Here is a 15,543-nt window from a genome sequence, read left to right as displayed (position 1 = left end):
ATTTTAGAAACATTTTCTCTATATTTCCATTTGTAAACCAAAGTATTTATATGGCCTTAAATTAACAGGTTGAGCTCCATTCTTAAGAGCTATGGTATGATTATTAGATCCAGTGGGTGGTAACCTCTTAGGGTCATTAAACACCTTTTGATAACACTTTAACAAGTTGTATAAAGCATAATTTCTTTCCATATTAGGCACCAAGGTAGCATATATAAAATATATTGTAGTGTCAATATCCTTAATAACTCTCAAACTATATATCTGCTTTTTGCTAATTTTAAAGGCTTTCCAATAAATTATTAAGTTTCTCAAACTTGATGGTTTATAGCTAAGAATGATTATTGCTCTTAAACAACACCTCTATACCTTGCTACTTAAAGGACATCTATAACTCTATGTAGTTAAATACAAAGTCATTTAAAATGGCTAACCACTATGTTTCCAACACCATATCATAATTATTTAAATCTACAATGAAAACATCAACTTTGAAATTCACTTATTGTATTCTCCATTTAAAATTTTTACACATAATTATGTAACTTATTATCCCCCCATTAGTTGCCTCTACTGTTAAAGGCTTATGGCTGCAAGATTACATTATAACATATTAGCTGCTTCAAAGTTGAGGAAATTATGTGTGCTACCTAAATGCACCATAATGAAGATTAAGTGATTATCAATCTTACCAGCCACTCTCAAAGTATGAAACCCATAGTGCCCTCTAGAGCATAAATGGAGATGTGTGGAATGACTGCTTTGGAATTAAACTCATCCACCTTAGCTTTACCTTATTTAATGTCTTCCTCATCATATACTATACAAAGTCAAAGCCTCTTATTTTTACTTTGTTGCCTAGATACAAACTTTTAATCACATAAAAACATAAGCTTTTTATTCTTCTTTCCTCAAACTCCATATTCTTTAAAGATTTGGTAGGTTTAACAGGGACTTTAATAGTATAATTTTAGGTTAGAGTGGGTAATAGGCCATTTTAATAAGGTTTTAGACTGTTAGTGATTAATAAGGGTGAGCTTTTATAGGGAGTTTGATGGAGATTAAGAGCTTGTTTGGCATTGCGGCCAAACCGGCTTTTCGAAAAAATTCAATTTTTTTTTTTTGCTAAAATTGAGTGCGGTTTGTACTGTTTGGATCGTTTTGATGTGCTGATGTCAAAAATGATTTTTTAAATGAAAAAACATTATTGGATGCTTTTCGCACGAAAAGCTATTTGAAAAGCAACCGCTACACCCTCTAAGTTTGATTTAGGTAGTTTATGTTATGATTTGGAACGAGTATTCAAACAAGATTTTGATGGGTACATCTATAGGAGATGGTGTTTTCTTGTAAACAAGCTAGGTTGTTAGCTTATTTTAATGTTTTAGGCTTAAACATCATAACTAAATTCTTGATTCCAACCTCAAGACCTCCTATAAAGAACACCAATACTTTTTTTTTTTTGTTTTTTTGTAATCTTTGATCTATTTCATAATATGTTAAAATCTTGAATGTATGTCTCTAGATTCTCCACGTATCTAATATCCAAAAAGCTCCTTTAATGGGTCCTTTTAACCCCTAAACCTAGCACACAATGCCTTCATATATCCATTCCAAGTTATTTCCAAATTTCTTAGGCTTCTCATACAATTTTAGTGCCAATAAAGGGCCACACAATCAAGATAATAAGAAGCCAACCTAATATTCTCAAAATCCTCAACTTCCACTTCAAAATATTGATAACACTTACAAGACCACTTATGCATATCCTTACCATCAAAGTTAGGAAAATCATGTGTAGGTTTATATACCTTGTAGTGGTTATGCCTTTATTCATAAGTCAAATCGGTTTTAACAACAAAATCACCTTCAAGAAAAACTTGTTTATCCTTGATAACACTAGTTTCACCAGTTGATTGCTATAAAGTTTGAAGAGTGAAAGTTTGTTGGTAAGATCCATTAATAAGATCTTTTAATTCCCCAAACTTGGCTTTATGACTACAACTTGTATTTTCTAGTTTTTGCCTTTGTGAATTCAACTACTTCATAACTTGCTCATGTTTTTGTGTTTGTTCGTTACTGATAATTTCAAGGGAATCTTTGAGCCTTTTAAAATCTTCGGACCGAGCGACAGGGGTCATTTCTCAAGTCTATAGAATTTTTGCTCTAATACCACTTAGAACAAGCTTATTAAAAATGGTGCCTACTTGGATTACTTCCAAGTATTTTTATGAAAAGAAATGACTTGATGCCAATACCAAAAATAAAAATAGAGTGTATACAACCAACACACAGAAAAATAAAGAATGAGAGATGAAGGAAATAAGAGAGATTATTAGAAATTGTTCTTAATCTGTATAATCATTCTCTTTACCAAATTAGTTATAAATTTAAGCCAAAACATGGAATTATCTATAAAACTCATTTAAAAGAAAAGAAACTAAGTAAAATGTTGTGTTTCATCTAACAACAACAATAATTCTAATGGTCACCCTTTTAAATCTCGTATGCCTTAATTATCTTCTCATATGTCATCCCTTTCAAGAGAGAGATGATGCGAACCTCGTGATCACGTGGTCACGCAACCCACACGCAAAGACACCAATTCCCGGAAAGCCAAGTAAATCAGGTTTGATAGGAGTGTGACACAAAGATAACTTGTACCTAGGCACCAGCACTATTGGAAACGAAAAACCCCTACCCAACGAATATAGATTCGCGAACGAGAAGTATAAGGATGACGCCACGAAGCCAGTTGTTCTTCGATAAGTCGTTTTCAATTCTTTAGAGAACTAAGGAAGGGAGATTATCCCATCAACACACAAGTGCTGCAAAGAAGTTTATTGATCTAAAAATTACGTAACCTTACATGTTTGGTTATGCCTCTATTTATACTGACTCTAGACTTAAAGAAACCCTAATGGACCCCCCTTAGGTGGACTTATATGAAGCCCACTTACAATTGACCCAAATAAGTAATAATAACCCAAAAACTAAGAAGAAAATAATAAAAATAATAAAAATCCGAAAATTACCATCCTAAATATGCTAGAATCAAATTTGTGTTGCTGCCCCTTTTCCTTTGATGTCCTTGATTAGCTTGGATAAATTTCCTCCTTTGTTGCTGATTTAATTACTTTCCTTCCTATGTTAGGAAAAACATTAAATAGTCCTCCCCTCTTTAGGAATAAGATATGGCCAACTTCCTTACTTAATTAGGAGAATAAATTGTTGGCTTTTTATCCTTGTAGCATTAGGAAATAAAACAAGCCTAACAAGGCTGGTATTGGGTCGGACATATCAATCCCTTGTTCCACATGAATTGGGCTCTTCTTGGACATGAACTAGATGAATTAAAGGTTGTTCTTCATGCTCCTTAAATGTCCCAAGCCCTTCTAGGTCCATCTTGCTCCATAAGTTCTGAACAAGCCCATTCAATGCTTCTTTAAGCTTCTTTGCCCTAGCTCTTGTGATTGGCCCAATTGGCACCTCCAATGGATCGTTGGCATGATTACGCTTGGTGTTGGGCTGATCCGCATCAAGAGACTTGTAACATGATTATTTATTTTTGGATCGATTTTTAGGTTGTTTAAGGCATAAAAGAGTTTATGTAGATCTCTAGGTTGTTTTATAGATTTTTTGAGTAAACAAAAGGGTTAAAAAATATATTTTTAGGAGTGAAAAACCCCTGCTTATTTACTTGGCGATCCATAGGTCGTCAACAACTAGAGATGTAGATGAAAGGTCATCTGTGTCACCTAAAAAAATATTTGGTCATGTCATCCACTTAACCAAGCAAGAAAAAAAAATTTGTGTTGGTGCATGGGTTTGCCTTTGCTTTTGGACCTAGGAGCTGATCCATTAGACCCAGGCTTCCAGACTCCTTTTGAAAGGGCTTCCTTCAATTTATTTATAACTTCATTTAAATAAAATCCAAGATTTTTTTTTTTAAATCATACACTAATTTTATTTTATTTTCTATTCTTTTTTAGCATATGACAAGATAATTTTTTTTATCGATTAAATTTTTTTTTTATGCATAGTTTTTTCTATGAAGTTATCTTAGTTTTATGATTGAGATTACAAATTTATTGGGTTAACCTGAGTAGACTATGTTTTTTTTGGTGTTTTTCTTTATATTGATTTTCTCTTTTCATTTTCTTACTTCGACAATTGATTGATTAGGAATTGACCTTTGTATTTTTTTTCTATGGGGGTAGTTCTATTTTCATGGCTTGATCATGGGTTTAGTTTATTTACCTATATTTATTCGAGTTGTTTTTTTTGCTCTTTTTTTTTTAAATTGATTTTTTTTTCTTTTTGTCTTTCGATATTTGGTTTATTGGAATTGAGCTTTCTAATTTTTATTATTTGTGTTCTATAGAATTATCAAGGTCTCATGACTTAGATTACATGTTTTGTAAATTAATAAATGTTGACTCTGGTTGATTCAATATGTTTATGTCTTAATATTTTTTTAAGAAAAACATGTCATTTGGTATATCACAATCTTAATATTTTAAAAATATTGTCTAATTTGCATTAGGTTTCATGTTTCTTGACATCTTTATATTTTTTTATAATTAGAAAAAATAATTTGATCCATGATTCAAAAACAAAAGAGCTAGTAAATGATCTAGATTGGCTCATTTAACTAAAACTTATTTTATGTCTGACGAGGATTCTCCAAACACATCACAAACCAATAAGAGCAGACTAGAAGGCTTTTTTTTTCTCCTAATGTGAATTTTGTCTCTTTTTTCTTTTTCCTTTTACTTACTTCAAGTCCTTGACTGTAGGGTGTTTTATGTCATATTACCAAGACGAACATTAAAATAATTTAGCAAGTATGAATTAAAATAACTAATTCAAGACGTACAAATTTAGAAAATGATTGTAATATTCAACCGCTTTGATAATTAGAGCATGTTTAATGGATACTCCTATTCATTAAAATGACTAATTATGAAACTTTAAAAGTATATTCAATGAATATTCATTAAAATGACTAATTATGGACCTTTAAAAGCTATTTATCATCCCTAAAATGACAAATAGCTTTTAAAGTTCCATAATTGACTCGACACATTATATTGATTTAAAAAATTACTCAGATAGAATCTTAATAAATAGCCTAATTGATTAAATCTTGAGTTTGCTTCTCAATAGTCACGAGTTCGAGTCCCATTAGAAAAAATAATTTGATCCATGATACAAAAACAAAAGAGCTAGTAAATGATCTAGATTGACTCATTTAACTAAAACTTATTTTATGTCTGACGAGCATTCTCCAAACACATCACAAACCAATAAGAGCAGACTAGAAGGCTTTTTTTTCTCTTAATGTGAATTTTGTCTCTTTTTTCTTTTACTTACTTCAAGTCCTTGACTGTAGGGTGTTTTATGTCATATTACCAAGACAAACATTAAAATAATTTAGCAAGTATGAATTAAAATAACTAATTCAAGACGTACAAATTTAGAAAATGATTGTAATATTCAACCGCTTTGATAATTAGAGCATGTTTAATGGATACTCCTATTCATTAAAATGACTAATTATGAAACTTTAAAAGTATATTCAATGAATATTCATTAAAATGACTAATTATGGACCTTTAAAAGCTATTTATCATCCTTAAAATGACAAATAGCTTTTAAAGTTCCATAATTGACTCGACACATTATATTGATTTAAAAAATTACTCAAATAGAATCTTAATAAATAGCCTAATTGATTAAATCTTGAGTTTGCTTCTCAATAGTCACGAGTTCGAGTCCTATTAGAAAAAATAATTTGATCCATGATACAAAAACAAAAGAGCTAATAAATGATCTAGATTGGCTCATTTAACTAAAACTTATTTTATGTCTGACAAGCATTCTCCAAACACATCACAAACCAATAAGAGCAGACTAGAAGGCTTTTTTTCTTCTAATGTGAATTTTGTCTCTTTTTTCTTTTTTCTTTTACTTACTTCAAGTCCTTGACTGTAGGGTGTTTTATGTCATATTACCAAGACGAACATTAAAATAATTTAGCAAGTATGAATTAAAGTAACTAATTCAAGACGTACAAATTTAGAAAATGATTGTACTATTCAACCGCTTTGATAATTAGAGCATGTTTAATGGATACTCCTATCCATTAAAATGACTAATTATGAAACTTTAAAAACATATTCAATGAATATTCATTAAAATGACTAATTATGGACCTTTAAAAGCTATTTGTCATCCCTAAAATGACAAATAGCTTTTAAAGTTCCATAATTGACTCGACACATTATATTGATTTAAAAAATTATTCAGATAGAATCTTAATAAATAGCCTAATTGATTAAATCTTGAGTTTGCTTCTTAATAGTCACAAGTTCGAGTCCCCTCAGGTCTATTGGAAACTTATATGATCATTAATTTTAGAGCCCGTATAATTAATTAAGATATATATAAACTAATCCAAACACCCACATTAATCTTAAAAATAAAATTACTCGGATGGCAACCATTTTGAACAAGGAAGCGCCCCATCAGAAATGGTAAGAACAGGTTCCCTCCAAGCATCTTTACAAAAAATAGCAGGCCCACCAGGAGATAGAACAAGAAAGTCGCACAACTGAAATGAAATCTCTTCAAAGACATGCCAGAAAGGGACAAAACACTCTTGTGCTTCACGCATAGTTTGAGACTTTCAACTCTGTCATTTTTCCAGTTTTAACAGCATTAAAAGACAGCATCCGTCACAAAGCAAATGACACATGACAATGGTAAAGCACTCAATGAAGATATTAAGAGTTAATAAAGAATTACAATTTCAATGAAATATCTTTTGACTCTCTCTTTTGAATCCTTTCAAGCAGTTCACATTTGTAGACCCCAAGCCTGGTACCGTGCAAATTTTAGCGCCGGCACCCCTTGCATGAAAGCCAAAACTAAAAAAAAAGGGACATGGATTAAGATACAATCATGCTCACTAGTCTACAAGGTTGTTTGCATAGAGGAGAGTGAAGAACAGTTCAACTTCTGGTACAGTCCAGATGATTTGGATAAACTGGTTTTGGCTTGCTTCACGGAGTAACGATGGTACTATCTGCATAACTCGTGATAGAAGTTTTGCCAGTGGTATCCCTGATGTTAGACTGGCCCCGGTGGACTGACACTGAGCTTCCATATCCTCCACCAGTGCATCCACTGCCACTTTCAAAGATATTCCCATGATTTTACCAAATTCAGCACTGCAAGGGGGAAAACAACAAATTCTATTTTAAAGGAGCCCAAAATAGAGTTAGTTTTATTAATTTTCAATATCTCAGTTTTCAACTGCTACCAGGCAAGCCAAGCACAAAAACATCGAAGACATGTAATGAAGGATTATTTCAAGGTTTATAACAACAAGCTCTTTAATGTTGTAATGTAAAAAGACAACTGGAAAGAGGGAAAGAATCTCAAGATGCTGAAATCCCAGAGCAGCAAGCACAGGTCCATGCAAGCAGGAAGCCACCAACAAAAAAGGAGGGAAGGGAAATAGGGAAATGACGCAGGGGAGGGGAACTTCGGAGGTATTTGCTACAAAAAGGAAAGGATCGGAGAGCTCAGGGGGTTATTTCAATTCTTTCCCATATCATGACACCAGATTAGGCTATGGGATAATGAGAAAGGACATCCATAGAATGAAGCCAACCTAAAGAAGCAAGCCAAAGGATGAAGGAATGCCCTGGGATATGGCCTGAGATCCAGGGTAAATGGTGCATAGTGTCTTCGGGTCTGGTATCCTGGAGAGTATCTCAAGCTGAATCAATCGTGAATCCCCCTGAAGAATGACCTTTCCAGGCATAATGATTTAGAGAACTGATCTAGGGATGGAAAGGAACTGAATCCCATAAAGGTTGCAGGTTTGGACTACCAAGAGGATATGACCGTGAAAGGCAAGAGAACTCTAAAATCCAAAATTCAAAATTTTTTAGAGAGAGTGGTGATGTCGAAGCCATACCACCGTTGGATTTTGCTAATTTTCAGATATGTTGTTCGATTCAACACCAACAAGACTAAAAATCCCCACACACCACCCCACGACCTCCCTAAACTGAAACCCACCTTACCCCCACACAAAAAACCCACCCCACCACCACCCGAAACTCCATCACGAAACAAGAAACCACCACCACCACCAACTCCCCCTACACCTCTGACCAGCCAAGAGGCTCTTGGGCTGATAGGGTGAAAGTGTCAAATTCTACAACCTGAGCTAAGATTGCTTCATTCCTGAAGCAAGATACTAGCACAATTTTGAAAATTTCAGACCATGTTGATGAGAGCACATCGCGATGGAACCGTTGTTTGGTTGGATTTTTTTTGGGTTATGTCATGTCTTACCATGCAGTAAACAATATTGCTTTCCGAGTTTGGAAAGATTCGGCCTTGACAGTGTCATGACAACCCAACAAGGCTTCATGATTTTCAGGTTCAAAGGTGAGGATGATGTTTACTCAGTTATGGAAAAGAGCTAGGAAGTTGAAACATTTGGGGTCTTAATGGCCCATCAAAACATATAGCAGTAAAGGCTTGGATTAACAAGCACAAATTGAGTTTTATTGGTTTGCTGGAGACTAAAGTTGCCTCTAATCAGATGGGAATAATCCCTCTTCCATGCAATTTATGTCTAATGTTTTGGATGCTATCGAGTGTAGTATTCTTATTGGATGGGGCCCTAGAGATGTTCACATGTGAGGTCCTTAGCTTGGTTGTTAGGTGCAACTTTGCGGTCACTTATGTCTATGATCTCAATACTCCTACTAGCCGTCAAGATCTTTAGGACTACTTGAGACAACATGCTCTTGCATTTCAGTCTAGACCTTGGCTCATCTTGGGTGACTTTAATGCGATTATGAGCTCTATGGACAAATAGAGGGGTGATCTTTCTTGGCATGGATACATGGATACTTTTGGTTGTTATGTGCAGGATGCGGAGCTGGTTAAAGTTTCTTATTCAGGGTTGTGATTCACTTGGCATAATAGTCAGCAGAGTAGGAGTACTATTCTTGAGAAGCTCGATTGGATATTCGGGAACTCAGCTTGGTTCTCTGTTTGGCCAGCTACATACTCCGATTTCTTGCCCAGGGATGCTTATTGGCTAAGGAGGGGTTGGGGGTGTTCAATCCATCTCAATCGAGAGAATTGAAGATTACAACGTCTGCTCGTAAGGGAATTCCTAAGCAGTTTGAGTCGACCAATACAAAAAAGTCCTTGAAGTTTGCACTACCAAGCAATGTAATCATGTAACTAATTTTCCACCCATGTGACAATTACACGAGTAAAAATAACTATATTTTTTGCACCTGAAACATAATAAGCCCCTTTTTTTGCTCTCTGGAACAGAAAGATACCTTGATAGCACTGTTCGTGCCTCCACCATAAGCTGATCAAAATTTGTGCTATTAGGAAGGACCGTGTCGTCAATGCTGGAGCTTGTGCCTAGTTTGGAGTGCCCACTATCTTCAGACATTAAGTAATCTATCCATTGATGTAGACTTCCCACGCTCATAAACTTGTCAAGTATTTGCATGACAGTTTCGTGAAAAGATGTGGTGTTGAACAAATCAATCAACTTCTTTCTGCACGGATTACGTTTATAAGCAATTTAAGCAACCGTCCAATGGTCAAAACATTAAACATTCTGTCTAAAAGATGTTTCATGTTTGCATTTTTCATTAAAATGCCCTTTCGAGACATTAGCTTTTTGTTCACTATGCCAGATGTTGCTGTAACAGATTCCATTTAATGAGTGATTCTTGATTTAATGAGCCCCTACCCATTTGCTTGGGAGTTGTTCTCATGTGCCTAAAGGAGTCTCTGATGATGTGAACTTTTTCATGCAGTCAATGAAGTGTGAACAAAGTCAACATAGTCCAGATTAATTCCGGATTGACTGAGAAAATCATGGAGTTCCAAGTTTCAAATTTAGTTGAAAGATTATTAGTTAATTTCTGACTTTTTCATGTTTATTTTGAAAAGTGAAGACAAAATCATCAGAAGCAAACACACATCACTATCCACTCAGAATTTTCTGCATATGATGTTGCTCCATTAATTTAATCTATACAATGCACCTTGTTGATTTAAGTAGAATATTACTTGATGGAACATGCATGCCATTTTTCAAATAACATGGAAACACTTACCCCTCAATAACTTCTGTTACCACAGCCTGGATATTTGAAATCAATGCCAGCAGGCCATTATTAGCAAGAAAGTCAGCACCAGCCAAAAATTTTTGCTGGTCATCCCTATCAATGAGATCGACATTCTCCTGCGTGAAATGAATGAAGTGGATTAACTTAAGAAAAATGACAAGACACTTTAGAACATCCAGAAGCAGCATTAAAAATACAAAAGGCATGAAAATATGGTCTACCAAGAGTGTATTATAGTGTTTTCAAAGTATTATCCAACCACAATACCCATCAAGTACCTAACTGGGTGATAAAGGTTAATTTGAACAGGAATATAAAATATCATAAAAATCCAAAGGTATGAAGGGACAACGACCAAAAACAAATGTTTACATCAAAATTGCAGAGCAATAAGTTTAGCAGGTGCACATAAATTGCTGGCTCTCCATATCATCACGCCAACCCCCCCTCCCCCTTCTTAAATCTTTTTGATGAATACTTATTTATAATGCACTTCCATTGATGGCTGAATAACTGAAAATGTGTCTCCATTTTGGCGTTGCTCAGGTTGAGGTAGCATAAAGATGACGGAACTGATAAGAAGAAAAAGATACCAGAAAAAAGGTATGCCACAACTATAATGTATGACACCCTAAGCAGCATGTACATCAGAGCACTCAGACAAAGTCAGTTGAACCATCCTAAATTCAGCATTCTCACTTACTGACAAGCAGAGGACCCATTAGAGGCAAAATCATTAAACCTTGAAAGAAACAGAACCACAAGACGTGTTTTATTATCATAGATGGCATAACTTCAAGAATCACTAAGACCTCTCCCCATTGCTTCTCTAATCACCTTTAATGTTTTCCATCTAGATGCATTGTTACACAAGCAGCCAAAGGAGGAATTAGGACTATCGGTAAAAACTTTAGCTCAAGAGATATTTTTATTTTATGCCTTCAAGCCAATGACCTCAAACAAACATCTGCTTCTAAGATACCAAGTCAACTATTGAATACCTGTTCTTCTTCATTTGTATTGGAAGAGGTGGAATGCAAACACAAGGAGAACAAGATATTCTCTACAAAGTAAAAGGAAAAAAGAAGAAATAAGGACAAAGTCAAAGCACTATAGCACATCAATCCTGATGCACAATTGAGCAGACTCCTCTAAAAACCTCCAAAAGCTTAAGTCCATAAAGAGAGGCCAGGAAACAATTCCATCCCAAAGTAATTCCTCAAAAGAGTTAATTCATCAAATGTTCTTGAGTTATTTTCCATCCAAATGCTTTGATGCATGGCAAACAAAGTAGAAATGCCACAAGATTTTACAATCTCCCATCCCTACTGGAGCCTAGCAAAAGGACCCAACATGCATTATTAACAATTTATCCATTAAGCTCAGGACCAATACCACCCTATGTTTATAGCAAGTCTCCTGACAGATCCCATGCCATTGGACAAAATATTGAGAAATAATCAGAGTATATATTATATTGTAGGCAGACTTAAGACTCATGAAACCCAGCAAAGACCCAGAAATATACAGTCACTTGTACAGGTAACAAGTAGCTAGTAGCTACTACCTTATGAGTTGCTTAGGAATAGCTTGCAAACAGGTATGTTCTTTACGACGTGAGAAATTAAGTATATATAGATACAAGGGAGGGGGCTTTTTTATTTTTTTATTTTTAAAAAAAGACTATGAATTGAGTGCTGGAGTTCTACCAAACAAATTCTCACCTCTCTCTTCCTCCCCAAGAACTCTCTCTCCTATTTCCTCTATGCATAAATTCTCACCCCTCCTCACAGCCTCCAAAGCCAGGAGTTACACCTTCATTTTATCATCACATCCCGACAGCCTTCCAAAGCAAGACATCACATACCTCATTTTTCAGCGCTATCCAGCATCACACATGCAGAAACATTCTCCTGCCTGCCGATACAATTGCTGACACAGTTTCACAATGTATGTGAAGGGAATTGACAAAGGGGCTCGCAGTAGGGAAAACTAAACACCAGACTTACATTTCTTATATGGAAGATGCCTCGAGGATTGAAGTAAAAACAAAGAACATTGACCTCTAAAGCCATATAATACGCATAGGAGTTGAATGGGGGTCTCAAATAGTGATCACATCATTCCTATACCAGAGATAAAAGGCATTATTCAACAGCTTTCCCAGCTCAAAATTACAAATATAGACCTCCATCAAAACAACCATCCAGAAACCAACCATTTCTTAAGCTCCCACTTCCGTACATTAATGTAATCTATTCATGAATTACAATTTTAAAACATTATTTATTCTTATCCCAGTTTCATGAGAAGAAAAAATTTAACTACTATGTGCATCAGATGATAATTAATAAATGTGCTCCTCTGAACGCCTCCCACCTCCCCAGCCATAGTGGAGGATGTCACAAGTAAAACCTGTCTTCATCAACAATTCAATTTAACAAAAGCCTAGACTATCTCGGTAGATAATCAGTTCTCATAGGCCGGCTATTGTAAACTCTCCAGAAGTGAGCTCTTAACGAATGACTTCAGATCTCCATTCTACAGAACATCACGAATCTAGATTATGTACTTAGTTAAACAGCTTCAGTCTTAAAACATTAGTGTGTGTTGGGTATTGAGGTATAAGGTGCTTTTCAAAAGTGTTTTTCGCTTAAAAATACATCAAAATGATTTTTTTTTTTTCAGATTTGTTTTTATTTTTGACATCAGCACATCAAAACCATTGGAAAACACTAAAAAAGCATCAATTCGATGCTTTTTCAAGCTAAACGCAAAACCAAACAGCCTCTAAGTGTCGTAATATACTGTACTATACAGCTCTTTCTATAGGAAACCAGAATATTCTACACAAGCCTAAAGTCTAGACTGACCCAAATGCCTTCATGAACATAATCGAGAAGCATATGAGTAAAACAATGTGTTAGGATCTGTGATTAATGCCCAGGCTCAAAACACAGCATTTTAACATGGTTCAGCAACTGTCTGCATCCACGGAGCAACTCATTTCATTATATAGAGAGAAAATTGCAATCTGGAGGAGAAGGAACACCTCATCTCAACTCCCAATTCTCTCTATCTCTCTGCTGCACAACTGCAGCTGCTGCTACCCACTAAGGCATCTCCTTCTACTACATGTTGTGCTACTTATTTCTCTGCTTGCCCATGCCTCTATTTATAAATGAAAATGTGGGTAGGGGGGAGGACATACCCATTTTCAGCCACTGCTCCTGCAACAATGGCAGACAAACCAGCCATTATTCCAGCCTGTTTTCAGCACATTATCCAGCCTACTTTAGGTGCCTATCCAGCTGGTTTGTGGGTGACTTTGTCTCTACACTCAACACAACAAGCATTCAGTAATTCAACTGTGGTGACAACTGACATCTAAATTCGGATCTGCAGATCCCCAATTCTGCTTTTTGGATTAGTTCATGGTCTGAGAGTACAAGCCTTTGCACAGTCCAACTAAGTCAATGCAGCTTATCAACAAAAATAATAAAGACAAACATTAAGGAACAGAACAGTATTTTGGTTGGTTACATAATGTAAACTTCATTCTCGGACTAAATTGCTCTTTGAAGAAACCCCTATGATTAATCAGCTCAGAACATATTTGCTTAACTGACATACTAATAGCAATCTGTAACCAAATAACAATTAGAGGGAATCTCAGTGATTTTCAGCACAAAAGTCAAATGCATTGGACTAACTAACCAGAGAACAGCTATCTGAGACGATAGCACGACTGAGATGCAAATGAAATTTAACAAAAGTTGCTTGAAGAAACACTAATAGTTCGGACAAATGATGGTTGTGTATGAGCATGAATCTTAAACATGGGAACAGAGATAGAATGGATCTTACAAGTAAAAGTGAGCTTCCAAGGCCACGTGCAGTATCAATATACAAATGTCTTCCTAGAATATTTACTTGAACTTTGATATATAAGCTAAGTATTGTCACAGCCCACAGCGACACCACCATTTGTGTGAAACCTGGAGGAACCACACCCGTGAAAAACATACACTAAAATGTAACTTATAGAAATGCAGTAAAAAAATAAAGAAAAACTAAGAAGTTATATATCATATGCACCGTGAATAGGCAGAGAGAATAAGTAGCAGCATACTTAGGATTTTGAGTCTGTCCCACAGTTCAAGTTTCTCTGAAGAGGTAAGCGTGTATGGCTTACCCTTCCCTTTCTGTAGCCTTTCAGTGAGCTGTGAAAGGTCCAACTCTTCCGCTATCCTACTTCTTAAATATTGCATTGCATGAGGCAATGTTGTTGTATCAGCTATTAATTGCACATTCTCGAAATGGACTTGCAATCTATCAATACAAGTCATAAGGTAAAGCATAAGGATCAACAGAACATTAATAAGAGAAGGGGGGGAGAACACCGTATTCAATTTCTCTTAACTGGGCCTTGATGAGTTCATCATTTGCCCGTTGGCGAGCAAATTCTCTTTCCATATCAGCGAGCCTCTGTTCGCGAGCATTGTATAGTCTATAAAGAAAATACCCACTTCCTAAAACACTTGCTGTAATAAGAATTTTACTCCTATGCCTTCTCCAAAAATTCCTAAGAAACATTTCCGAAAGAGCGAAACAGTTATTCTAGCAAAGATTATGGACGAAATAAAGAAAAAGACGCCCACTCAGAATAATAATAATAAAAAAAAAACAAGTAAAAGCACAAAAACAATAACATAGCCAGAACTCCCACATAAAGATTGATAGATATGAGAACCCATTTTAAGAAAAAGATAATTAAAGCAATAAAAGAGCAAGTTAACATAAAACCAGAAGATTAAACACAAAAACCAACCTTAAAGAAAGCATTTTTGAATACTATGGTGCTATGCAAACAACCAAGAGCCCATCTCTAAGTCCATAAACCATTCAAACCCATCAGTTATAGCGTAAGTCGCAGGCAGGCTAATGATAACCTGCCAGCAAAAGGTTATGCTTCTTATCTAAGAGTATGAGTTTGTAGTGATGGAAAGAGAGAGGGGAAAAAGAGGGGGAGGGGGGGGTTCGATAAAGGGTGAGGGAATGGGGAGAAATTTGAGGTTTTTGTGTACAAGAAAGAATTAACAAGGGACAGTTTGGAGGGTTCTGAAGAGTTTAGAAAAACATCCTAGGAAGCAAGCTGTAGTAACGTTTTGAAAACAATTAAGTTTTTACTTAAAAATAATTTTTTATATTATTTTTATATACTAATACCAAAAATAAATTTTAAAAATAAAAAATATATTTTTATATATATAAATAAAAATTTAAAAAATAATTTTTATCACAATAGCAAACACGAATATGGTTGTTGAGGCCGCTGGATTGGAAGTAATAC

General features: G+C 35.1%; 1 protein-coding gene across 2 annotated transcripts; it reads right to left on the bottom strand.

The window, feature by feature from the left end:
• Positions 1-6,752: 6,752 nt before the first annotated feature.
• LOC118046293 (peroxisome biogenesis protein 3-2) lies at positions 6,753-15,199 on the bottom strand. Of its 2 annotated transcripts, none has more exons than XM_035055127.2 (7): positions 15,022-15,199; positions 14,614-14,775; positions 14,323-14,522; positions 14,058-14,188; positions 10,179-10,306; positions 9,384-9,611; positions 6,753-7,235 (listed from the first exon to the last, which is right to left on the bottom strand). In XM_035055127.2, exons 1-7 carry the CDS (start codon positions 15,033-15,035, stop codon positions 6,974-6,976), a joined length of 1,125 nt encoding a protein of 374 aa, XP_034911018.1. In that variant the 5' UTR covers positions 15,036-15,199; the 3' UTR covers positions 6,753-6,973. The 2 variants fall into 2 exon arrangements, with proteins under 2 accessions (XP_034911018.1, XP_034911019.1); XM_035055128.2 differs by having other exon boundaries at positions 14,614-14,700.
• Positions 15,200-15,543: the final 344 nt, after the last annotated feature.

This window comes from Populus alba, chromosome 12 (assembly GCF_005239225.2).
Source record: "Populus alba chromosome 12, ASM523922v2, whole genome shotgun sequence".
In the NCBI taxonomy this organism is placed as follows: domain Eukaryota; kingdom Viridiplantae; phylum Streptophyta; class Magnoliopsida; order Malpighiales; family Salicaceae; genus Populus; species Populus alba.
Note: the sequence above shows the minus strand (reverse complement) of the source record. Positions and strands in the feature narration are given on the sequence as shown.

What these genes read in the sequence shown, in the direction of transcription:
- LOC118046293 (XM_035055127.2), bottom strand. An exon ending in TTGGAAGCTCACTTTTACTT is followed by an intron (nt 10,307 to 14,057) that starts GTAAGATCCATT and finishes CATTTCACGCAG; the next exon opens with GAGAATGTCGATCTCATTGA. An exon ending in GTAACAGAAGTTATTGAGGG is followed by an intron (nt 9,612 to 10,178) that starts GTAAGTGTTTCC and finishes TAATCCGTGCAG; the next exon opens with AAAGAAGTTGATTGATTTGT.